The sequence below is a fragment of the Prionailurus bengalensis genome, chromosome D3 (assembly GCF_016509475.1).
Source record: "Prionailurus bengalensis isolate Pbe53 chromosome D3, Fcat_Pben_1.1_paternal_pri, whole genome shotgun sequence".
NCBI lineage: Eukaryota > Metazoa > Chordata > Mammalia > Carnivora > Felidae > Prionailurus > Prionailurus bengalensis.
In genome coordinates this window covers 56,282,644-56,308,579 of record NC_057356.1, presented here as the reverse complement: position 1 = coordinate 56,308,579, position 25,936 = coordinate 56,282,644, and the positions used below count along the sequence as shown (strand labels likewise).

Below are 25,936 nucleotides of genomic sequence, written 5' to 3'. Positions count from 1 at the left end.
AAGATGGGTAAAGGTCTGGCCTCTTTTCATCTGAATCTTTAGGCCTTTCTTTCTGCTGTCTTTGTTTTTTCCTTTAAAGACTCTTCTTAAACTATGTTGGAACGTCTAGATCATCCTTTGGATACTCTGTATTTTCCACCTGTTTTTTGCTTTATACTCTGGAATACTCTTTGTTTACATTCACAAAGTCTTCTCTTGATTTTTTTTTCATTTTTTCAATGTTCATTTATTTATTTTTTTTCTTGAGAGATTATGAGCAGGGGAGGTACAGAGAGAAAGGGGCACAGAAGATCTGACATGGGCTCCATGCTGACAGCAGTGAACTGGATGTGGGGCTATAACACATGAACCATGAGATCATGACCTGAGCCAGAGTCGGACGCTTAACTGATTGGGCCACCCAGGTACCCCAATTTTTTTTTTAAGGAAATGGGTAGTATACGATGAATGCAACACTTTTCATGCCAAGGTTTGAATTTTGTTTTCTTCTATTCTTAGAAATATTTCATCTGGATTATAAAAATTCTTTCAATCATTTCAACTGTTCTTTCCCCATATTTTTGTCTTTAAACATTTTTAACTAGCAGTATAATCCTGTCCCCTTTCCATGTTCTAGAAGTTTGTCCATTTCTGGTCCTTACTCCCATTTCCAGAACTGCCATGAATTTTTTCTTCATAAAATTTTTATTTCAACTGATCATCTGGAGAGAAGGGAAACAAATCTAGATTTAGACGAGTGTTCTAGAACTCAGCGCTTCCAGGTAATTGCAATGTGTTCAGTATGTTTTACTATCTAAAATGCGAAGTTTAAATACAAAGTTTAAATGACTTAGTCTGATATTTAGGATTCAGCACAGTTTGATCGTAGTTCATCTTTCTTCCTTAATCCTCCAGTAATCACATTAAAGAGTCAGTCATTCCCTCCTACCTTCCTTGAGAGGTCTCTGCTGTTCCTTATACCTTCTGACTGCTGCCTGGAATGGCCTTTTTGCTCCTCATCTAACCCTTTTTTTTTTTTTTACAAATATGGGTTTACAAATATAGGCTCAGTTCAAAATCCATCTCTTCTGAAGCCTTTATGACCACCCTAGGATAGCCAAAATTCAGTTATATTTGAAACCATTTATTGGGGTGCCTGGGTGGCTCAGTTGGTTAAGCGTCCAACTTCAGCTCAGGTCATGATCATAAAGTTCATGGGTTCGAGCCTCACGTAGGGCTCTGTGCTGACAGCTTAGAGCCTGGAGCCTGCTTCAGACTGTGTCTCTCTCTTTCTCTGCCCCTTCCCCACTCACCCTCAGTCTTTCTCTAAAATAAACATTAAAAAAAGTTTTTTAATTAAAAAAAATAAAACCATTTATTGAGTTCCATCTGAGTAAATTGTTCTTTGTGCCAGCAATATCAATTTTTTTCAATCCAAATTCTCTGCCGTTTTTACCCTGAAATAAAAGATAATTTTACCTAAGTGGAATTAAATTTAAAAGCAAATGCTTCATGTTTTGTTATCTTCCCATACAATAAGATATCAAATTTTTGATGAGGTGCAGAAGACACGATAAGAGCAGAAGACAAGAATAGACACTTTTCCAAAGAAGATCTACAGATGGCCAACAGACACATGAAAAGATGCTCAACATCACTCATCAGGAAAATGCAAATCAAAACTGCAGTGGGATATCCCCTCACACCAGTCAAAATGGCTAAAATCAAGAACGAAGGAAACAACAACTGTTGGTGAGGATGTGGAGAAACGAGAACCCTCTTACACTGTTGGTGGGAATGCAAACTGGTATAGCCACTCTGGAAACCAATATGGAGTTTCCTCAAAAAGTTAAAAATAGAACTACCCTACAATCCAAAATTACACTACCAGGTATGTACCCAAAGAATACAAAATACTGATTTGAAGGGATACATACACCCTAATGTTTACAGCATTATCTACAATAGCAAAATTGTGGAAAGAGCCAAAATGTCCATTGACTAATGGATAAGGAGATGTGGTATATATACACAATGGAATATTACTCAGTCGTAAAAATGAATGAAATCTTGCCATTTGCAATGACATGGATGGAGCTCCAGTGTATTTTAATAAGCAAAGTCAGTCAGAAAAAAATACCATAGGATTTCACGCACATATGGAATTTAAGAAATGAAACAAAACTAGCAATTGTGAGGGGGGTGGGGTAGACAGGCAAACCAATAAACAGACCTTAACTATGAACAACAAATTGATGGTTACCAGACGGGAGGGTGGTGGGACATGGGTTAAATAGATGACGGGCATTAAGGAGCGTACTTGTGACGAGCACTGGGTGTTGTATGGAAATGGTGAGTCGCTAAATTGTACACTGGAAACTAATATTATACCGGTGTTAATTTTTTTAAAAATCGAGGAGTGTGCCTGAGTTACGCAGTTTCTTAAGTTTTGTTTTGAGCAGGAGGCAATAGCGATTAGGTATTCTTACTTCAAGATACCTTTCTAGAAGAATTGTTATCCTGGTTGGAGGCAATAATGTCATCATATAACATTCCAAGCACCCAATTCATATATATATATATTTTTTTTTTTTTGACAAACCAAGCAAAGCTTTTCTCCAAGCTGGGCACCAGAAAATGATGCTAATGGTGCAGTCCAATTTGTAAGCCAAAGCATGTGGTATGAGTGGCATTACCTCACACGAGTTTGAAATGTATCACTCCCCAAGAGCAAAAATAAATTTGAAGCACAAGAATCCTGTGAGAGAAACTCTACCAAGTAGATATTATGTAGCCTAGTCATTGCCTGGGAAAATCACAACAGAACACATCAGCACTTTGAAACATCATGGTCCAGTGAAGGACTAACCCCATACTCCAAAACAGGAGCATGAAGTATTGGAAAATAAAAAATCCTCATGACCTAGAATGTAGTTCTCTAGGGAGACACTGAGGCTTATCCTGACCTTTACTGTTCATGTTCCCTAACGTAGTTTGATGTTAACCTGATAATCTCGGATTCATTTGAACTGCTTTCTTGAAGATTGAAACATGACTAACTTTAGAACAGAGGCAAACACGTCAGTGCATGCATTTTAAGCAGAATGATATTTGAGGTAAGGAAGGCTGAAAATCTGTCATCCCCAGTACAAGTCGCTGAGCAACCTCATGCCAAGCCAGTTTCATAGATTATGCAGAATTCACGAAGTGTAAATTAAGGGCTTAATGTCTGGGATGGGAATGATAATTAAAACAGAATGGATCACCTCCTTTTCTTTAGAATATTATGTTTGGGAAAAATTACACGTGAAAAAATTTTAAATCCAAGGTAATACACACTCCGGAATTCCCTAGTATAGGAATTATTCTCAGGGGATGTGGTAACACACAGGCATAAGACTTCCAGTCAGGGGGATTATTTAACCAGTTAAGATTCATAAGTTTAAAACCTACCAAAGTTAGCTTTGAAATAGACTACTTAAGTCAAACAATGGCAGGTTGGAATAATAATAGTAGGTTAATTCTATAGACTATTCTATAGACCTTAACACTATAATCATGAATATATGTTGGGCAGCATGGAAAACTGCTCGCAACATAAAAGGAGATTAAAAGGCAGTATACTGAAGTATGCACATAGTATTGTTACAACTGTGTAAAATTACATGAGACCTAGAAGGAAAAGAGAAAAATAAATCATTAGGGTAGGATTATAGGTGACTTGCTTTTCAGGATTTCTACTATTATTTTCAATAATGGAAATTTTGGAAAGACCACAGAAGTAGAACATCATATATGTAAGACACTGAAGAAGAAAGGCAGGGGTCACCTGGGTGGCTCAGTCCATTAAGTGCCCGACTCTTGGTTTTGGCTCAGGTCATGATCTCACAGCTTCGTGGGTTCAAGCCCCACATCAGGCTCTGTGCTGATGGCATGGAGCCTGCTTAGGATTCTCTCTCTCTCTCCCTGTCTCTTTCTCTATGCCCCTTCCCCCACTTGCACGGTCTCTGTCTCTCTAAAAATAAATAAATCAGCCCTAAGAAAGGCAGGCAACATTGGAACTGTGGGAGATGTTTGATTAAATGAGTGTAGATAATCTACGTCTCATAAGATATGCCATAAGTATACTTAATTACCAAGTGACTTTTGCCTAGATGGTAAAAGATGGTGGTGTAGGTCTGTTTCTTGAGTAATTTTAATTCAAATGATCAACTGTACATCATCTATGGCACTAACAGTTGTATTTCCATGAAGGGTCACCTATAATCAACATAACTGAAATGGTGGGGGAGGGTAGAGAGGGCAGGCAGGCAGGGAGAGAAGGAATATAGGGTACAGCTTGAGATAATCAGAATTAAACACACACACACACACACACACACACACACACACACACACACACAGTCATTTGCTTCCTATTACCTCTATTCCACTTCCAATCCTACTCTGAAGGTTTTCTGCTTCTCTGGTAGTTCCCAACATGTATATCTAGCTGTGAATACTGCTTGTGGAAATAGCTTTGGACTCACACTTGCTTGGGTACTAATCTTGCCTCTATTACTAAGCTAGAGGCCTGGACAAGTTAGTAAGCTCTGAAACTCGATTTTCTCACTTATAAGAAGCATAAACAAATTTCATGCAGAATGTATAAAGATTCCCAAGACATCCTGTGTGAAGTTGCTAACACAGTACTTCTGTACATTAGCCATTCAAGTTTGTTCTCTCCCCATCTTTTTTCCCCCCCTTTGTACACAGGACTCTGGTATTCAAGTATTAGTTTAGGTAAAATGGAGGTGAATCCACCTTAGCTGTAGGTTGTTTTTACATCTTGCTCCTTCTGCCATATTTACCCTGAACACATACCAGAAACCCCAGGCTACAACCAACTTGATGGCAGAATGAGGCCAGGCCAGACTTGTTTGGGCATCAAAGACCAGAATGAGTTTCCTGGGTTGGCTGTATCTGTAAGCTGTGTTTAAAATTTCAGTTCTATCTAATCTGGCCTTTAGAGCTGGCCGCCCAATACAGTAGCCACTGGCCACATGGGGCTGTTCACATTAAGAATAAAGAAAATGCATTTGCAATGTTCATAGTCACGTTTCAAACACTCAGTGGGCACATGTGGCTAATGGCTATCGAATCGGGTGGCAAAGATATAGAACATTATCACTGCAGAACATTTAGAACTCTGCCCTAAAGTTCTGAAGCTATCAGTGGGAATAAGAGGTGTCCTGGGATTAGTGCCCATCATATTCATTATTTTGCATCTTTCGGACTGGAAAAATAAACTCAGATACTGATGGGGGGGGCGGTTAGAAGAAACACTTGATTAGGGGTCTCAATAGACACAAGCATTCCAGGCAGCAGCAGCCTATGAGACATCAATAGCATTCTTTCCCACATACCACAGTCCAGTTGTAAAGTGATAAGGTAGGTAAACCTCAGAGTAATTTTAGTGACATTTTTGCTAGCAAAGACGAGTACCAAATCCTTAACCAAATCCTGGTGCTCTGTGCAAGAGGCTGAAATCTCTAGATCCACCCCCATTGCTGCAGATAAGATTATTGAATCACTATATTGCACACTTGAAACTAATAGAACACTGTATGGTAACCATACTAGCATTTTTTTTTTAAAGCAGAAATACCTTATGAAGACATACAGCAGTTAAAGTTTTCCTAAGTAGTTGGCAGTTTTTTGTTTCTGTGCAACAGAGTGGTGGACTCTGGTGCTACAAGTATCTATGATGGGCAAGGGGCGGGGAGGGGACACCAAACTACTCCAACTGTTCAGCTTCACTCTGAATTACTCGAATCAGTTGTGAATTAAGGCTGGTTCCTAATAATCTACTTTGTCAACAGGGGGCCCTCATGAGCTACCATCCCTGCAGTCACCTCGAACCCATTATAAACCAGAACATTAGCAGCCAGTCACCCGGGACCTACAACATTTTAAATAAAGCATTAGCCCACTTAAATAAAATACATGTAGTGTCCTCATGATCAAATTTTCACGTTTCTGCCACAAAGGAGCCCTTAGGAAGTTTTCATCTGCTCAGGCACATGTGCTTCATCTGGACTGCTGAGCCCTGCTAAGACCTCTTGGGGGGGGGGGGGAGGCGCTCTGCCTAGAAGACAAGAACAACTATAAATTCATGGTCTCCCAACCTGAGTGGGTGTCACCGCTTCCGGATCATCCCTCTGTCTTCCTCGTCAGCACTCTGTCATTATTCATACACCAGACATTTTAATATTCTTTCAGTTTCTTTAGATCTCTGACCCTTCCACCTTCCCCTCCCTCAGCAGATGGTCTTGCCTCTGACTTCAGAGGGTATTGAAGCCATTAGAGGAGGATTTAAGTTTCCTGCCCCCAAACCTACACATTCACCTACAAGGTAGCCCTCTCATTCTGTTTCTTGCTTGCTGCAGTGAAGAGGTATATCCTGGCCAGTTGCCTCTTGTTTTCTCAACGACTTGCCTGGTCACTCTCTACCAGACCTTACGTGCCCCTTTCCCTTGGCTCCTTCCCAGCAGCAATGAACTCTACAGTCCCTTTTATTATTTTTTATTATTTTTAATGTTTTATTTTTGAGAGACAGAGTACAAGTGGGGGAGGGGCAGAGAGAGGGAGACAGAGTCCAAAACAGGCTCCAGACTCTGAGCTGTCAGCACAGAGCCTGACGTGGGGCTTGAACCCATGAACCTTGAGATCATGACCTGAGCCAAAATCGGACACTGAACTGACTGAGCCACCCGGGCACCACCCCCCCCTTTATCTTAAATCAACTTTTCTTCCCCATAGATTCCCCTTTCTCTCATCTCTGTAGCCAAATATCTGAAGGCTTATCTAAACCTGCCCTCTCCACTTGCCCTTGACTCCACTTTTTGCATTCTGGATTCCAGTTTGACTAGGCCACTGAAATTATCTTCATCAAGATCACCAACTACCTCTTTGTTGCTAAAAATCAATAGGCACTTTTTAGTCATTATCTTACTTAACCTTTGCAGAGCATTTGGACTTGCTCATTCTTGAAATGCTATTTTCCTTAGGCTTCCATGACAACATATTCAAATGCTCTTTCTCCTGTGTTTTTGGCTCATGATTAATCTGTCTCATTGTAGTGAACAAATGGTACAGAAATTTCGCTATTTTCACCATTTTCACGGAAATGTACGGTTCAGTCACGTCAAGTACATTCACATTGTGTGTGACCATCATCGGCATCCAACTCCAGAACGCTTTTCGTGTGATAAAACAAACTCTATACCCATTAAGGAACTCCCCTTTATCTCCCTCTCCCAGCCCTTGAAAACCACCATTCTACTTCTCCCCTCTATTAATTTTATTCCAGGTAACTCATGAGTGGAATGATACAATATTTCTCTTTCTGTGACTGACATTTCCTTCAACCTTAACGCTCATCTGCCGTTTCCTTTAAGGCACATGAGTACTTCATTCTATGTATATTCGGTGCTTTGTTTATCCCTTCCTCTGTTAACGGGCACTTGGACTGCTGCTACCTTTTGCCTATTGTCAATAATGCTCCTATGAGAATGGGTGTATTCTTTTTCTTGATCTACCTCAATACTGGTCATCTTTAAGGTTCTACTCTACTACGGCAAGTTTAGCTCTACTCGCCGCTCCCAAAGCTGTTAGTGACTCCCAAAGCTGTATTTGTGGTTCATTTCTCTTCTGGGGGTTCAGATCCCAAACTCCACATATATTCATTTAGATGTCACAGGCACCCTAAACGCAACATGTTCAATGCTAAGCTTCAGATTCTTGCCATCACTCTAGTAATGTTCCGTTGTCCTGTGTTTTCTATCTCAGCAAGTAATACCATCAAACCTCCCACTGATATCAGGCACCTGGCTGTCACCCTCTGGCAACCATAACACTGCCACTGGCAGAGCTTCTAGGGAGCCCATTCAATTCCATGGTCACCAGGGGACAGTTTCTCACTGTGGCATCATCAGGACCCCCTGATGGGGGTTCCAAGGGTCAGTCTGTGCTCCTCTGAAACACTCCTCTCTTCATAAGTCCCCTCTACATGAAATGCTAACACCTCCCTAGAGCTCTTACCTTATTTTCCTTCTCAACCCTGAAATAGTGCTTACCACATAGCATACCCTCAATGCACATGTCCAAGGAGTTAACCCTTGACTTCTTCCTTACCCGATCCTGTCTATCTCACCTTCTAAGTTATATTCAAATCCACCCACCTCGCTACCCCAGCTGCCAGAGGGACCATTTTAAGATATGAAACTGGCCAGAGGGACCATTTTAAGATATGAAACTGCCAGAGGGACCATTTAAGGTATGAAAAGTTTTCTCTACTTACTTTCACGTTCAGAATACAACCCAGGGGTGCCTGGGTGGCTCAGTCAGTTGAATATCAGATGTTGGCTCAGATCATGATCTCACCATTCGGGAGCCCTACTTTGGGCTCACGGCTGTCAGCACAGATCCACTTCAGATCCTCTGTACCCCCACCGCTTTGCCCCTCCCTCACTAGTGGGTGCGGGCTCGCTCTCTCTCTCTCTCAAAAATACACACACACACACACACACACACACACACACACACACACACACAGCCAATCCAAAGGTCTTTGCTGGCCTGCCAAGGTCCTTCTTCATCTATCTCTCACTACTGATGCTGCTCACTACTGAACCTCTTTTAACTTAGCCAATATGCCATACACTTCTCTTATTTTCTTTCCAAGTTTCTGAAGAGGCTGCTCATCTTTTTACCTGAACAACTCTCCCTTCCCTGCAGTCCCCTTCTCAACATCTGCTGCCTCCTCCTTTTCCTTCAGGTCTTAGAGAAGAGGTCCCTGCCTCTTGGAAGCCTCGTCTCATCTCCCTGCTCCAGTTGTGGTCTCGTTGTCGCTGCTGGGGGCTCCCGTGGCCTCCTGCACTTCTCCCTATGCAGGAGGCCCTGCTTAGTACCCTGTCGGGGGCTGCCTGATCCGTGACTGTTCTCTGCATTGGGCCATAGCTGCAGCAGGGTGGAGACTCTGAATTTCTTGCCCAAAATGTACCCTCTGCCCCTTGAACAGTGATGGGGCCATGGTCAAGGCTTAATCTTTAATATACAATTTTTAAAAAATAGCCTTACTACCATGTTCATAGACCATATGAAATAAGTACTGAAGAGTGAAGAACCATGAATAAAACCTTCTAAATTGCTCCTTAAGCATAATTAAGTGAAATTCAGAAATGAGAATATTAAGTTATATACCAGATACTTTTATAAATGTATTCTCAGGGCTCCCAGGTGGCTCCGTCGGTTAAGCGTCCGACTTCAGCTCAGGTCATGATCTCGTAGTTTTTGAGTTTGAGCCCCACGTCAGGCTCTGCGCTGCCAGCTCAGAACCTGGACCCTGCTTCAGATTCTGTGTCTCCCTCTCTCTCTGTCCCTCACCCATTCTCTCTCTAAAATATATAAATAAATATAATAATAAATATATAAGTGTATTCTCATTGCATCATTTATTGTCCTGAGTTTTAAAGGGTAACCTCATTAATACACAAAAGGACCCCTGTCAAGAACCTGTAGCTCTAGGTGGGAAGGAGAAAGAAAATACTTGCGGAGTGCCCATGATGTATCCAACGCTTACGTTTCTTCCAAGTGTTCTTACAACAAACTCAAGATGTAAAAACTCATGTGGCCAAGTTATTTGTCCAGATGCTAAAGGAGGAAAATGGCAGATGTAGGAATTTGTTCCACATTTCCCTCTCTACTAATCTATCCATCAGTGTTTTAAGATTTCATTTAAAATTTAATTTAAAATTTAATTTCGCTAATTAGGGGCATCTGGGTGGCTCAGTCAGTTAAGCGTCCGGCTTTGGCTCAGGTCATGATCTCGCAGTCCGTGGGTTCGAACCCCGCATTGGGCTCTGTGCTGACAGCTCAGAGCCCGGAGTCTGTTTCGGATTCTATGTCTCCCTCTTTCTCTGACCCTCCCCTGTTCATGCTCTCTCTCTCTCTGTCTCAAAAATAAATGTTAAAATAAATAAATAAAATAAAATAAAATTTAATTTAACTAAGTAAATTAAATTTTTAATTAAATTAAAATTTAAAATTTAAATTTAAAAATGTAATGTAAAAAATTAGAATTTAAAGTTTGTTAGCAGTGGTCTGAAATGGATATGACACATATTGCTTCTACATGCAGAAAAAAATGCATGGGCTAATTCTCTTTTTAGTTCTTATTACCCCTATGGTATAGGTAGGCAGGGAAAATTGCAGCACTGAGCACAGAACAAGCAGTGAGTGAGTCAGAAGTCAGGGTCTGGTGCCTGGACTTGGTCATCAAACATCCAATGGTAGGGATGTCACTTAACTCTCCTCACCCAAGAACATTCATCTTTAAAATGGGGGGAGTTGGATTAGACTGAGGTTCCTTCCAGCTGTTTAAAGAACAAGATGTAAATGAAACCCTTTTAATTCTTTAGTGATTTGCTCCAGTCCTCAGCTGGTGAGGGCCAGGGATCCCAGCCCTAGCTCAGTGTATTCTCAGTGAATATACTCACTGAGGACTGAGTAGGGATGGGGCTAGAAGTATAGGCCAATTAAAAAAAAAATTTTAGTGTTTATTTATTTTTGACAGAGAGAGAGAGAGAGAGAGAGCGAGCATGAGCAGGGGAGGGGCAGAGAGAGGGAGACACAGAATCTGAAGCAGGTTCCATGCTCTGAGCCGTCAGCACAGAGCCCGACGCGGGGCTCGAACTCAGACTGCGAGATCATGACCCGAGCCGAAGTCGGCCACTCAACCGACTGAGCCACCCAGGAGCCTCTAGGCCAATTTTAATTGGAATGTTGGGTCAGCCAACTAGAATAACCTTCAAACTTATAGAAGCAGATCTCCCGCAGATTATGAAAAGGAAACTAATGAGGAAGACTGTCAGAAGAGGAGTCAAGTAAAAGCTCCACTTCCAGAGAGGACCCTGGCTTTATCCCTACCCCCAGTGGATCCTCTGCTAGACAAGCCATCCTACTTAGTGTATTTAAAAAAAAAACAACAGTCAATTCCATTAGATGCTAACCTTTAAGAGCCCTATATTATTTACCCTTATAACCTTAGCTTTTAGCGTAGCACCTGGCACATAGTTAGCTATCCATAAATGTTTATGGTATGAACGACCAATCTCCCCAACATGAGTATCCCAATCCAACTCACCTCCAAGGTTCAGCTCAGATGCCACCTCTACCCTCCAACCCCAACCTTTCCTTCCACCTGCCCTCCCAGGCTCCCAACACATCTTTTGGTATTTCTCTTATGGTGTATCTCATTTTGTATACAGTTATAGAGATTACATTTATCTATCTTAGCTTCCCAATAAGGTCAGACTCTGAGACATGAGCTATCTTCTGCTCACCATGGAAACTCTACAATATATAGTTTAGAGCAGGCACTCAATAAATGTGGGAAAAGCTTATCATTTTTATATGTATATCAAAGCAACTAGCACTTTTTTTTTTACATATAGGAGACACTCAAATATTATTGAATTACATGCTCTTTCTGATCAAGTTGTGGTGAGGCTAGTACTCTCAGTGTGCTAAGGATTCCAAACCTTTTGTAAAGAAATATGATAGACTAGTTTAAAAGTCCTAAGAATGGTCATATCTTTAAATAATCCACTTCTAGGATTTTGTAGTAAGGAAATCAACAACAACAACAAAAAGATACAAATTAGACTGAACCAAACCAACAACAAAATTGGAGGCTACTACGGTATAATTGATATAATAGTGTTCCAAGGATAGTTCTAAAGATCTTCAAAGAAGCTTATGACTAACACTAAGTAACACACAAAGTTCACATCCAATATAGAAAAACAGGAATACTTGTGAGAAAAGAAAATATGCAAAAAACTGAAGTTATTTTGGGATGGTGTTGTTATGGGTGATTTTCTTCTTTCCAAACTTTCTTATAAATGTATCATTTTTATAATAAAAATTTGGCATAATCAACATTTATCTTTCCTTAATGTGGCTATATTTTCCATAGATAGTTATTTAGTGAGGACCAAAGCATAAAACTGAATTGTCTACTAAACAGCTATGCTCCAGGATTTAACTCCAGGATTCAAAGGAGACCTCACAAGGAAGGCTATTCTGGGTCATAAGGTAGAAGGTACAGGCATTGTTGGGCATAGTGCAGAAACAGATTTGGATAAGGAGCAAGGAGCTAGACTCAGTCAAGGATTCTCAGGAACCACACAAGTGAGTGAGATGATTCACTCAAGCAACTATTAACACTAGTTTCTGAGAGGGTTAAGTAAGGAGGCTGCAAGCCAGAAGGGATATGAAGAGCAAGGAGAGGAATTAAGAACAGTGGTCTTCTTGTTAAGGGGATAGGAAATGGTGGAGAACTATTATCTCACAAGGTTCTACAAACTATGGCCTGCCAGCCAAATACCATCTACTGTCTGTTTCTATAAATAACATTTTATTGGAACACCGCCAAGCCATTTATGTATTGTCCATGGCGGTTTTCACACTATGAGTTGAATAGTAGTGACAGAGACCCGTATAGCCCACCAGGCAGAAAATATTCATGATGTGGCTCTTTACAGAAAAGGGAGCATTTGTCCTGTAGTCCTAGATATAAAGACATTTATAAATAGACACCCCATTTAGGCATTGGGGTACCTTTTTCTATTACTTTTTCTTTGAACATACCGGTCTAGGAGATAGGCATCTATAGAATTTATCATCCAAATGCAGATACTTTTGAGGGTGAAAGGGGATGCTCATGAGACCATGCTCCCAGACAATGAAGTAAACCAGGACTATCCCAGACGCATGGGCCCCCTACCATAAGGGCTGGTAGCAAAAGAAGTTTCAAAGAGCACTCAAGGTCGGCTTTTAGGTGTATGAAGCAAGCTCAGGTGACTCTCCTGGTCTCCTTGATTCTTTCTACTTTAATTGCCCTCAGATGCCTTTCTACTTCCTTCTGTCCCAGCTCTGGTCCTTGAAAAGTCCCACTGCTTGGATACCAGCCAGAGTTCAGGATCTCCATTTTCATTAGAGCAAAAGGAAAAAAGTTTACTCATCCCATTTAAATAAATTATTTCACATCAATACAAGTAAGAATTTTATACCTGCAAATTTCATTTGGTTTGATATCAAGATAACTCCTTAAAATGCTATCCTTCGTTAGTATTTAAGGTTTCTCTTCTCAAATAATTAAGAAATAACCACTAATCACAGCATTTATCACAATGAAACCCCAAAACAAATATATTATCCATTGATTTGAGCTTTTAGTAGTGAAACTTTTTTTTTTTTTTTTTTTTTGGTAAAAATTTTTGGTGTTGGGGGAAAGAAATAAAACTAAAGATGTTTAGAGCATTTTTGGTGAAGTCTTGGACGTTTTACTCAGACTTCTCTGAACAACAGTAGCTCACAGCTTTGAAACCTCTGTGGATGGCTTTCCAAAGATTGCCATCTGGTGGAATTTCAGTTAATTGTTCCTTTGTTCTAGGGAGCTGCTGGAGGTGAGTGAACCTTGAAGGCATTAGAGAGACTCAGAATACCAGTGAGAGATAAGTGAAGTTCAAATGATAGGGTCTCAAACACAAACCCCAAACTGAAAAAAAAAAAAATGAGGCTTTGAGTCTTTGTCTCCTTCCCAAATCCTCTCCACTCCCTATTGTCAAGTCTGAGAATTTGCCTTGATTTTGATTATAAATAAATGAAATGGAATATTTGTTCACAAATAATACTGAATGTCCTGAGATGACTTGATTACATCGTGATATTCTCCCTTCACTTATCATTAATAATATCTCCAAAAGTAAACTTTAATTTGCTTGGCCATTTTTAGAGGAATTGCTGATAGCGGTTAATTAGCCCTTGATACACTTGAGAGATGGATTATAGTTTGAAAGATAATGTTTTAACGGAGAATGTTTACTGGAATACTTTAATTGTAAAATGGGATTTTGAAAATAAATTGTTACAAAGGCACCAATACTTCAATTCCATCAGTAGACAAGGATTCCCACACTATTTTATATTTAAACCCTACCTTGAGCATCCAGGCTCTCTCCCTGGCTGTCGAGATGAACCGTACCGTTGAGAAGTGGGATTCTGGGATAATAAGAAAAAGAAAAAGAACGTTTAATAGGATGAAAACATGGGAGCAAAGAGTTATAATTGAGTTCATTGGGTGTAGTTAGCTATGGAAAGGGACATCGAAACGTACACACAATAACAAAACACAGTTGGTTTTACCACAGGGGAGAGATTAAGTTAGGCAAGCAATAGGGTTCTCAGTCTCTATTTTAGATTAATTTTTAGGTTGATTATGGTTTGTGAGTATTTAGTATAATGTCAATTTTATGAAAGTAATTTCTTATCTTTTCACCTTTCCCTGTGATAGTCTGAGGCAATGAGAATTCATGTGTTAGCAGGAAGCAGAGCCTCTATGGGGTATCAAAGGTCAACATCAAACTTCCTGAAACTTCAGCTTATTTTCAGGGTTTATTTTTTTCAGAGTACGTTCCATGCCCAGCACAGAGTCCAACACAGGGCTTGAACTCACCACCCTGAGGATCAAGACCTGAGCGGAGATCAGGAGATGCTTAACCCACTGAGCCACCCAGGCATCCCTATTTCAGGTTTTAGATCTAGTATCAACACAGGCTTATTCTTCTAATCAGAAGATATTTTTTAATAGTTTAAAAAATTTTTAAATAAATTAAAAAAATAATTTCTTTTTGAGAGAGAGACAGACAGACAGAGCCAGCAGGAAAGGAACAGAGAGGGAGACACAGAATCCGAAGCAGACTCCAGGCTCTGAGCTGTCACCACAAGCCCTACACAGGGCTCGAACCCACAAACAGCGAGTTCGTGACCTGAGCCGAAGTCAGATCTTTAACCAACTGACCCACCCAGGTGCCCCAATAGTTTATTCATTTTTGAGACAGCATGTAAGCGCGCATGCATACACACACACACACACACACACACACACACACACACACATACAGAGTGGGGGAGTGGCAGAGAGTGATAGGGAGACAGAGAATCAGAAGGGACCTCTCTGCTGACAGCAGAAAGCCCAATCCAGGGCTGGAACTCACTAACCTTGAGATTGTGACCTGAGCCAAAGTCAGACGCTTTACCTACTGAGTCACCCAGGTACCGCTAGTCAGAAGATTTTGAGAGGCTAGGCATTCTAAACAATGCCAGGATCCAACTTAAAAATATATATACCAACAAATGATAATTTGTGTCAATTAGCTATTTCTCTTCCAAACATGCTCTCGCTAAGTGAGAAGACAGTAAACTGACAAAGGACGGATCTAATTCTTGAGGCTAAGAAATGTGTCTCAATTCCAGGTTTTGAGGATCCAGTGTCAGGGTGGGGAGTGGATGGTTACTGGGGAGACTGTTTATGGCTCAAGCTGGTGCTGCTGAAAAGGACCCATGATGTATATGTGCACAAGCCTTAATGGTCTTTCCACCCCCCCAAGGAACACATCAGAAATGACTGCTGCCTTCCACCTAGGCCCTCACCCTGCACACTGCTCTTCTGAAATGGTCCTGTAACAGAAAATACAAATGCCTTTGGTGCCTACTTGGTTTTTTAAAAAGTCAATTGCATAAAAATAAAGTATTTGTGGCACACCTGATGCAACATGATTAATCCTAGACACAGTTCTGGAGATGTTGCCGGGAGATTTCTTTAAAAAAAAAAAAAAGGAGGCACTTTACACCTTTTCTATAAGACAAAATGGAGATGGTAAGACAGTGCAAGGAAAAAAAATAGAAACAAGATAGTAGGTGCTGAGAGAAGTAAAGGTAGGAGCTGGTTTTTCAATGTTATACTCTTCAGTGATGGAGCTTAAAAGGCACTTGCAAATTTGGCTTGTTGCCAAAAAAATCAGAAAATTTAATATACATGGTCTTGAGGACCGAACTCTGGTAACAATTTTTTCTTTCCAAGAGAACAAGTAGAATTTCTTTAAATATTTTAGGGCAGAGTTTAATTGCGTAGGTATTTCACATCTTTCCATAAATCTAACGATAGTTGATAAAAAAAAAAATCAGACAAAAAAATCTGTTCCCACCCATGTCATTTTCCTAAGTCCTCCAATCTTCCAGCAATTAATTGAATTACGCTAAAATTTTCATTTACCTTATTTAACTATGTTACCAGGGAAAGGACTGGCCACCCAGCTAGGAAGCAAGAGTACAAAAGTTCCAAGTTTACCTCTAAACTAGATAATTCACCCTTTGAAAATTCAGGATTGGCTGTATACAATTGGTCTTCTTCTGCTGACAATGACCCCTTGCTCATTTTCCAACAGCTGTAATGGGTCAGTTTGAATGGGATCATTTACTGAAAACTATGCACCAATCATTTCACACATTTTATCTGATTTAACCTTCAAAATCTTAATACCAATTAAGAAACTGAGGCTCAGGGTGGTGGTGCCATATCCGGGGTGGTGGATCGATGTCCATATCATGCATCTAGAAAGTGACCCTTTCTGACAAGAGTCTGATGGACTCAAGTGTCTGCTCAGCCTTTCACCCATAGCCACTGTAAAAGCCAGGCCTTCGCCATAGATTTGAAGGCCACAGACAGTCTTTGCTCTGCTCGTGGCAGAGAAGTGCTCAGTAAGGCACAACCTTGCAAGGTGGCAGGTGAGGCAGTTTTGTCTGTGATGTGCGACAGCAGCAAAGCGGTTCTTATCCATAAATTTCATACTTGATGTAAAAATTAAAAATGGAGCACAGTATAAATACAAAATAGAAAACTAGGAGAAACATAGAAAACCTTTGAGACCTAGGGCCTGGCAAAGAGTTCTTAGCCTTGATACCCAGAACACAATCCATAAAAGGTAAAGTTAAATACACTGGACTTCATCAAAATTAAAAACTTTTGTCCCTGTGAATTGGATGTAAATACAAGGTATAAACTAGGAGAAAGTACTTGCAAACCATAGATCTCACAAGAGGACTAGTTTCTAGAATAAAGAGTTCTGAAAGCAATTAAAAAAATTCAGTTGAAAAGTGGGCAAAAGATGTGAACAGGCATTTATCTGAAGAGGATATATAGTTAATAAGTATATGAAATGATATTTAACATTAGCCACTATGTGGGTGAAAATTAAAAACCGTAATGAGGGCGCCTGGGTAGCACAGTCGGTTAAGCGTCCGACTTCAGCCAGGTCACGATCTCGCGGTCCGTGAGTTCGAGCCCCACGTCAGGCCCTGGGCTGATGGCTCAGAGCCTGGAGCCTGTTTCCGATTCTGTGTCTCCCTCTCTCTCTGCCCCTCCCCCGTTCATGCTCTGTCTCTCTCTGTCCCAAAAATAAATAAACGTTGAAAAAAAAAATTTTAAAAACAAATAAAAACCGTAATGAGATATCACTACACACATAGCAGAATGGCTAAAATAAATAGTGACAACTTGAAATACTGATGAAGATGTGAAGAAACTAGAGCAGTCACATCACTTATAAGAATGTCTAGGGTTCTGCTACCCTGCCAAACATTTGTTTTAACGCACAACTACCATACAATCCACCAATTGTACCTCTAGGCATCTTTCCAAATTAAAATGTACATTTATAGCGGTTTTGTTTGCTTTTAGCAGTAGTCAAAAGCCAGAGACAACCCAGATGTCCTTCAACAGGTTAACGGTTAGTTGAACTGTGGCACATCCCTACCACAGAATGCTACTTAGCAATAGAAAAGAACAATTCATGCATACAACTTAGACCAATCTCCAGAAAATTATCCTGTGTGAAAAAAGGCAATCCCAAAAGGTCATATACTGTATGATTACATTTATCTGACAGTCTCAAAATAAGTATAGAATTGGAGCACAGATTAATGGTTGTGGGGTAGAGAAAGAGTAGCAGGAGTGGCAGGAAGAGGGGGTGATTATAAAGAGGCAACATAAGGCATCCTTGTGATAGAAATGTTCTGTATCTTCAATGTGTATTAGTGTCAATATCCTGGTTGTGATGTTATACGTTTGTAAGTTGTTGGGACACCTGGGTGGCTCAGTCAGTTAAGTGTCCAACTATTGATTTGGCTCCAATTGTCATCTCCCAGTCGTAGGATCGAGCCCCCTGTTGGGCTCTGCATGGACAGTGTGGACCCTGATTGTGATTCTCTCTCCCTTTTGCTCTCTGCACCTCCCCGCTCCCCAAATGACCAACATAAAAATATGTAAGATGTTACCACAGAGCGGGAGAACAGAGTAAAGGATACATGGGAGAGAGCTCCATATCGTTCCTTACAAGTACATGTTAATGCACAATGATCTAAAAACAAAAAGTTTAATTTAAAAAAGATTGTCCAGTAACTACAACTGAGGGGGAAGCTCTCTTATTTTCTTACCTTTTTAGAGAAGAACAAAAGCCCCCAAACAGTGGGCAAGATGGGGTCAGGAATTTGTCCCACTTCGCACAGATCCAAGAAAAAAAGCTCACCCACGGTTCTAGCATGCAGAAACCACTGTGAACAGTTCACTCCTGCCTACCTTAGAGTTCTCTATCATCCCCCTTTTCCACATTAGCCTTAATAAACTTTCACTTAAAGTCAGTGTTGATACAAACACACTCAAAACCAGAACTAACTTCTAAGTAGTTTGTTATGCTCTGCATTTTTGAAATGATCTCTCCTACCTTCAGGTTCAGGCGATCCAAGAATTTCCAACAATTCCCACCCTTATTGGCTCAGGACTGGCATTTCATCTCCCGCGGTTCTCGTAGATGACAAGGTAGGTGTTCTGTATTCTAAACCGGGTCACACTACAGAAGAGCACGACTGTAACCACCCCTACACAAGCATGAGCTTACAGGGTTTTCTTTTACGTTAGAAGAGACCACGTTGACTTCTACTCTTCCTATTTTAAGCGCTAGGCAGCTTCTCAGAAATGAGCCAGCCGCTCTCTCTTGGCCTGCTGGTTTTAACTGCAGAGAGCAGGTGTCTTTGTTAGAGTAAGAGTCACGACACAGCCAAACTCTTTAACAGAGCACATTCTCAGTTACTATAAAAGTCTATTTTCCTTCATCCTCTAGCAATTTCAAATCCTCTTTCTTTGAAGAAACTTGGAATTCTGGCATCCCATGTGTGGGGCATAGAGCATCTGTCCTAGCTTGAGAGTCCCCTCTAGAGGCTGCTTCCATGTCTGGCCATATAGCCATAGGCACTTAAGAGGTATCAGAATCAAGAAGGGGTTGTAAAGACCTTCCAATCATGCCCCACCATTGAAAGATCTCCCTCTTTCTTCAGTGCCCTGTATCTAACCAGTGAGGCTTCTGATCAGTGCAAGGTTAAAGCATTCTCTGCACAAAAGAGATGGGAGTCACAGCCTCTCCAGTTGCTCCTGGCTGTATTTTCTGGGAAGGGGACACTGCTGGGACATGAACTGAGGTTTTCCCCTCCAGAGAAGGGCCAAGTGATCTCTGGACCTTCAGAATGAGCTGTATCCTCAATGCCAAACTCCTGGGGCTGCTGTGAGATATCGAATCACTCCAGTTATAAATCACATGCTTTAGTGTGGGAGGTCCACAACTTTCTAGGAATAAAGCAGAATGTAAGCATTAACAGAAAGTCACAGACTATTAATCCTTAGGCTGATCCTACTCCATATAAGCCTTCTGAAGAGTCCTGCCTCCGCCAAGCACCACCTCAATTATTGGCCTCAGGTGGGTGGGTTGGACTCAAGGCCTTCCCCAGAGCAGCAGCAGGAGGTCAAGAGCCCGTCCAGTTCAACTATCTCAGGGGACCGAGAGGCATGACTGCCGGGAAGCACAGAACTGAGCACACACCAGGGAAACCAAAACCAGATGAGATTATCTGGCAAGTAAAAGAGGTCAAATTACACTGACTCTTGGGCACTGAGTGTGGTACAACACATTCCTCTCCTTAAGCAAGGCAGACTACAAAATGACCCATATTGTATATTTAAGTGCTTTTGAAAAATTATAGTTGGGGGATAAAGGGATTTTGGTGGAATACATTAAGAACGGTAATGATGTTAAAACTTCTTTTGGTAGTGTGATTTAGGCTTCTATAAAAATAAAATATAATCCCCCCAAACGGTCTTAAGTCATAGCTATAATAAAATAGAAATTCAGTTATTTTCATACAAATGGAGCCTCACCCCCCCTTAGAATCCTCCTTTATCCATCTGCTACTTCCCATGCGAACCAGGATTAAAATAATTTGAGAGTGCCCTTTCTATTCTAGAATAGACTACTCACAGTGCTCAAGGCATGAAAGTAAAATAAAAAAGACAGACCTGAGAAACTACATGAGAAATGCCATATGTATTAATTCTGTGAAAGGTGCTTAATAATTACACGACTTCACTATCCTCTTATCTGTTTATAATCAGATACCCTTGAAAATAGTTGGAATGGAAGAACGGCTCCTTTCCTCACAAGTTGACTGCTAATAACACGTAGCAGAATGTTCGTGAATAAACAAAGTAGCACAGTGAATGGGATCAGATTCATTTTAAGAGCCCAGCATCCTAATTTAGCCTTTGGGTTATAGTGGAAACTAAATCCTCCCTTTACATGTGTCCTGTCTTTATGGTCTTATTCTTTTGACCATCCAAAGAAAAAATACAATAACAAAGTAGAAGTATTGAATGGGTAACAGGAAATTTAATAAGACTTTGGCCATAGCAAGAAGGTTAGGATATCAGGTACGAAGGGTTGCTAAGACCTCTCTCAAAAGGTGGATAGCCATTGTCCACTTGTAGTGTTGTGTGGGAAGATTTTCAAACTAACATTTTCAGCAGTCTGTTAGAAGTGTTAAGTGGATGGAAACTTCTTGAAATACGCAGGATTATTTGCTTAGCCTCTACCCCCAGGTTTTCTGTTGGTGCTGATGTACATCCTATAATGCTCATGTAACCACCAACAACACTGTTTTGGTGGGGGGTCCTACTGTGGAGTTTTCTAGAGGAGACCCCCTTACAAAATATTCAGGGGCTGGATCAGTAATCATTTAATGGGGAAATTTAGGCTGAGTTCCACTCATCTGGAATCTAGTGACACTCCAGAACCGAAGTACTGATTATGTTATCAGGGATCAAACTTGGGTGGGTGGGTTGTGGAGTGTAGGCAAACAAACCCCCATCTATTCTAAGAACTAAATCTGGGCCAAATACCCAACTTGAAATGTTTCCTAAAGCCTTTTCTTTCCACAGTTATGCAGGTCTATAGCTCTTCCTGTTTTTTGTAGTCTATTGGTTTATTAACACGAATATGACATGCACATAAGCAGTCTGTTATTTTCTTCACTGGGCAGCCTGGCATTGGGATTGGGGACTGATGGCCAGCTGGGCTGCTCTTTCCACAAGGGCTCTGAGGTGCTTGCAGGAGACGTTGTGAGCAATCTCTACACAGTAAGATTTGTTGCACATCAGCAGCACTTCAAGCTTCTTGATGTTGTGGACCAGAAACTTGCGGAAGGCACTGGAGAGCATGTGCTTGGTTTTCTTGTTGCTCCTGTAGTCAATGTCGGGCACAAGATCGGGCCCTTGAATCTTCTGTGTACCCTATTGTCAGTGTCTCTGGGTTTCCACCAACTGTGCTTAATTTTGACACCTCGGTCTGACTGGTGCCAGATGAACTTCTTGGCCCTCTTTTTACCAAACTTGGGCTTCACCAGAGGTCTGGGGGCGGCAGTGGTCCCAACCAGGAACTGGCTTCCACCCCTGCAGGCAGCACCGGGGAAGAGGATGGCTCTCCATTTTGTGAAAATGTTTCACAGACATCATCTCACTCAGATCTTGAAATCTCAATTCTTTCTCCACAGGTTCACTATGCTTGCCTTTTGGCTACTGCCTTTTGCTCCTTGATTTTTCTTCCTTAGAAACTCTCATCTGCTATGGAGTTGCAGAGCCCTCTAAATCAGCTTTCCCCCAGATGGTTCCCCTCACTCTCTGCCTTCCAGGGGGTGTTTTTAGACATTCCCTCCTGGTCATCTCCCTCCACCTCAAAGAAATTAAATACTACCGAATAGATTTTATCTGTTAGGGTAGAGCTTTAGACGGCCACAAACCACTGTAATATCTGATTTCTGTCCCCATGGAGAGGGCATGCTCCAGTCCAATTGAACAAAAATATCATGCAACGTCTCTGGGCTGAGATGTAGGGATACAACCAGGAACCAGGTGGGCCCTGTCCTCCTACTCGGTTAGATACAAAACCCTTTTTTGCTTAACCCCTAAAAAGAGTCATCAATCACAGGAACTTATTGTAGGAAATCACACAGCTGATCAAGGACAGAGCTGGGACCCAAACTCTGGTCTTCCGAGTTTCAAATCACATGCTTTTCCTATGAATCTGTTCTGACCCATTCTCCTTTTTTCTCCCCTTCGCCCAGGCTTTCTTTGCATTTTAAAATTCAATTTCATATTTTTGGAGCAACAGAGCGCCAAGTTTCAATCTTCATAATTTTTTTATGCAGTTCCTAATCATTCATTTGTGTAACATTTATTGAACCCATGAGAACAGTTCCCGCTTTCGTGCGGCTTCGATGTGTCAGGTGCGGTCCTAAGTGTGTTCCCTGAATCAGCTCATTTACTTCCCGCTGTAACATTCTGAGGGATGTGACTTCTTATTTTCATCTTGCAGCTACATGGAGGCTTGTGGCAGGGCCAGGACTTGGGACCTCGTGAACATCATGTTACGCACCTTTTATGTCCTAGGCACCCTGCTAGGTGCCGGGGCTCTAAAGGGTGAGAAATTTACAGTGCAGCCATCCAGGGGCTAATAGACACCCTCATAACTATAACATGAGGCTGTGAATGCAAGCATATTGACAGGGAGGGTCAAGAACAAAAAGGAAAAATGTATGACTGCTGTTTCCTGGATGATCTGTAGGATTTGAAGGCCATTGTTTTCCTCATTCTGAAAATTAGAGAAAAAGAAGTATTTTCCTGCTCAGGTTCCTTTATGGCAGTGCTTTTCAGATTTCGAGTCAGCCAGGAATCTTAAAATTCAGATTATGATTCTATAGGCCTGGGGTAGGGTCTGAGATTCTTTCTAGAAACTTCTAGATGCTGCTGCTGGTCCAGGAACCACGCTCTGAGTTGCACAGAATCTGTTCTCAGAGCTCTTCCCACAATCTGCTATGTGCTGATCGGAGCTGCACTTAGATGGGCCATTCACTCAGACGATTCCAACTGATGTAAACTCATTATAGCTCAGACCTTGTCACCAAAGATGGATCAAAGCAAAATTTAGGAGGTAAAGTCTATCCTTGGGACACATTTTTCCTTGCTCCACTGCTCCCCCCCAACATCCCTAATCCCCCAGTGGTCACGTACTCGTCAAGAGTTTCAGGTCCTTAGAGAAAGTTCTCTGCTTTCCAAGAGGATGTGTAGCTAATTAACTAATCTGTGCAAATGCATTGGGGAGTGCTAATCACAACCATTTGTTATTTCTTCTCTACTGACCCAAATGGCTGGTTCTGGCTTTGGTTACACTGGTGCCCTCAATGAAGCCATGTTTATCTTCCCTTGCATAGGGAAGGGACTCAGCTGAATTTATTGCACGTACATCCAGCGTGCTTGAGACACAGGAGGATGCTCAGGTGAGCTAAGTAGTCTCTCTAAAACAAAAAGGGAGCAAAAAAAACTTAAGTTTGCAGAAGCTAACTCTTTTGGTAACTCTAGTATACTTGAACTGTCATTTTGCCTAAAAGAATCAGGTGCAAAGTAGGTTTGAGATTGCCAGCACTTTCTAACAACACTCTGGACAAGTCATGACTTCTCCAGGTGCACTTGCATTCTTTTTTTTTTTTTTTTCTAACTTTTAATGTTTATTTTTGGCAGAGAGGGAGACACAGAATCTGAAGCAGGCACCCAGCTCTGAGCTGTCAGCACAGAGCTTGATGTGGGGCTTGAACTCACAAACCAAAAGACCTGAAGTCAGATGCTTCACCAACTGAGCCACCCAGGTGCACCTCCCCCTCCCCCGCCTTTTTAAATTTTAACTTGCATATTCAAACTGAGGGAAAAGAAGCAACCATTCATGTCAGAATATTAAGAGTCCTCATCGGTGATGGGCTATATACCAAAATGGACTTATCAACCCATTTTTTGAAACCCCATTCATCTTTCCATGGGAAATAGGAGGCTGTTACGATTGAATAGCTTTATGAACAAAAGGGAACTTTGAGGGCTACGTGGAGAATCCAACTCTCCTTTGTAAATCTGCCTGGTATAAAGGGCACCGGAATAAATTCCCTGGGACTGAGGTTCTCCCCCTTACGTGAACTGTGCATATACCATTTAAACTCCAGGCTCCAGGGGCGCCTGGGTGGCTCAGTCGGTTGGGCGTCCGACTTCAGCTCAGGTCACGATCTCGCCGTCCGTGAGTTCGAGCCCCGCATCGGGCTCTGGGCTGATGGCTCAGAGCCTGGAGCCTGGTTCTCATTCTGTGTCTCCCTCTCTCTCTGCCCCTCCCCCGTTCATGCTCTGTCTCTCTCAGTCTCAAAAATAAATAAAACGTTAAAAAAATTTTTTTTTAAAACTCCAGGCTCCAGTTTTTATAGTTTCCTGTCAAGTGCAGCTACTTAGAGTGTTCGTGCTACATAGAAGCATCCTTTACTGCAAATTTCTCTGTAAATGGGAAACACTCATGATCATCATCACTATTAAATAATTGAGTTTGAACCACATCTCCTTTGTCAATTGGATCTGAATATTAGTCACAGGATCAGGAAGTTGAAGTACAATCAATTATGGCAAAAACCAACGGCTTGGAAAGAATGGGAGAGAATGCCCATCTGAAGGGATCTTGTGGGTGTGGCCTTGAGCAGGACCCTCACTCACAATAGGTGAAGCCTCTTGTGCTGCCTCTTCTGTAGTCCGTGACCTCAGCAGGTTCCACGGCTTGACCACAGATCTATTAAGGTTGGCAGTGGAGGGAGAAAAAAAAAAAAAAAAAAGCAAAGAACAAAGCCGTCTTTTGATCACAAGTAGAACTTTCCCTGTTAGCTTTAGGTCAAATGCTAGTTAGATCAGGCCATTGTAGGGATTTCATGCTTCGCAGGCATGACTGCACTGAATGCAGGGTTTTAAGATCCTTCTTTCTTTCAAATCTTTTCAAATCTTCCTAGAGAAGCTAGTTTTTCTGCCTTTTGGTTCCTCCCCATCCCACAAGGTGCTTCCTTTCTGCTCCCCATGGGGAGATCTAGCGCACCCCCTGGTCTTCCCAGGAGCACAAGGTGCTGGAGAGCCAGGAGGAGGAGGGCCTCTTGTGTCTGCCTGTACTTTGGGGCAGCTCAGTACAACTCATTGCTGGACTGGATCAGTAGTTCCGCTTGTCCAGGTCTTCCCTGATCTCTAACAGGGTAAGATCTACGACCTGTGTATAGCTCAGCCCAGGCCCACTGAGGGAGAGAGGACCAAATACTGACAACCAGGCGTGTGGGGAAAAGGCAGCTCAGCAGGCGATCTGAGTGGGTGCTCTTTAAAATGTGCCTGCTCTGCCAGAAATCCCACCACTTTCCTATTTGGATCTACAATGGCCTCATACGTCAGAAGCTCAAATCCTACCACTACTTCTGCCCTGTTGCAATTTAAATAATTCACAGTGCTAACGTGCTATTGAAATGATTTATTTTCCTCATGTTTTGAAAAGCTCATGGGTTCTCTGAAGTACAGTTCCCGTTACATTTCCTATTGTAGTTCATTCTAAGAGATGGATTCACAACTACCTTTTGGAGCGCTGGGATATCTTGTGGGGGAAGCAGAGGGAAAGGGAAGATACCCTCCTAATCGAGGAGGCTAGAGGTCACAAGTGAATTGAGTTGTTTGCATTGCACCTGAAGCAGAGTTGGGACACAACCCATGTCCCCCCACAATCAATTTAAGTTGACTTGTTAATAAGAACAGTAAGAATGATGTGGTGTCTAACTTGCAAAGATTGTGTAAGCAGAGGAGAGG

At 41.6% G+C, this 25,936-nt stretch overlaps 1 protein-coding gene across 3 annotated transcripts in view; it reads right to left on the bottom strand.

The window, feature by feature from the left end:
* MAPRE2 (microtubule associated protein RP/EB family member 2) overlaps window positions 1-25,936 on the bottom strand; it is a 159,199-nt gene that overhangs the window by 117,662 nt on the left and 15,601 nt on the right. For all 3 annotated transcript variants that reach the window (XM_043558594.1, XM_043558593.1, XM_043558595.1), the window contains one exon: window positions 14,024-14,085. Coding sequence is in view for 1 of the 3 variants with exons in the window: in XM_043558593.1 (XP_043414528.1) it covers window positions 14,024-14,085 (62 nt within the window). In the remaining 2 variants the exon portion in view is untranslated. Of the gene's footprint in view, window positions 1-14,023; window positions 14,086-25,936 lie in introns of those variants that run through there.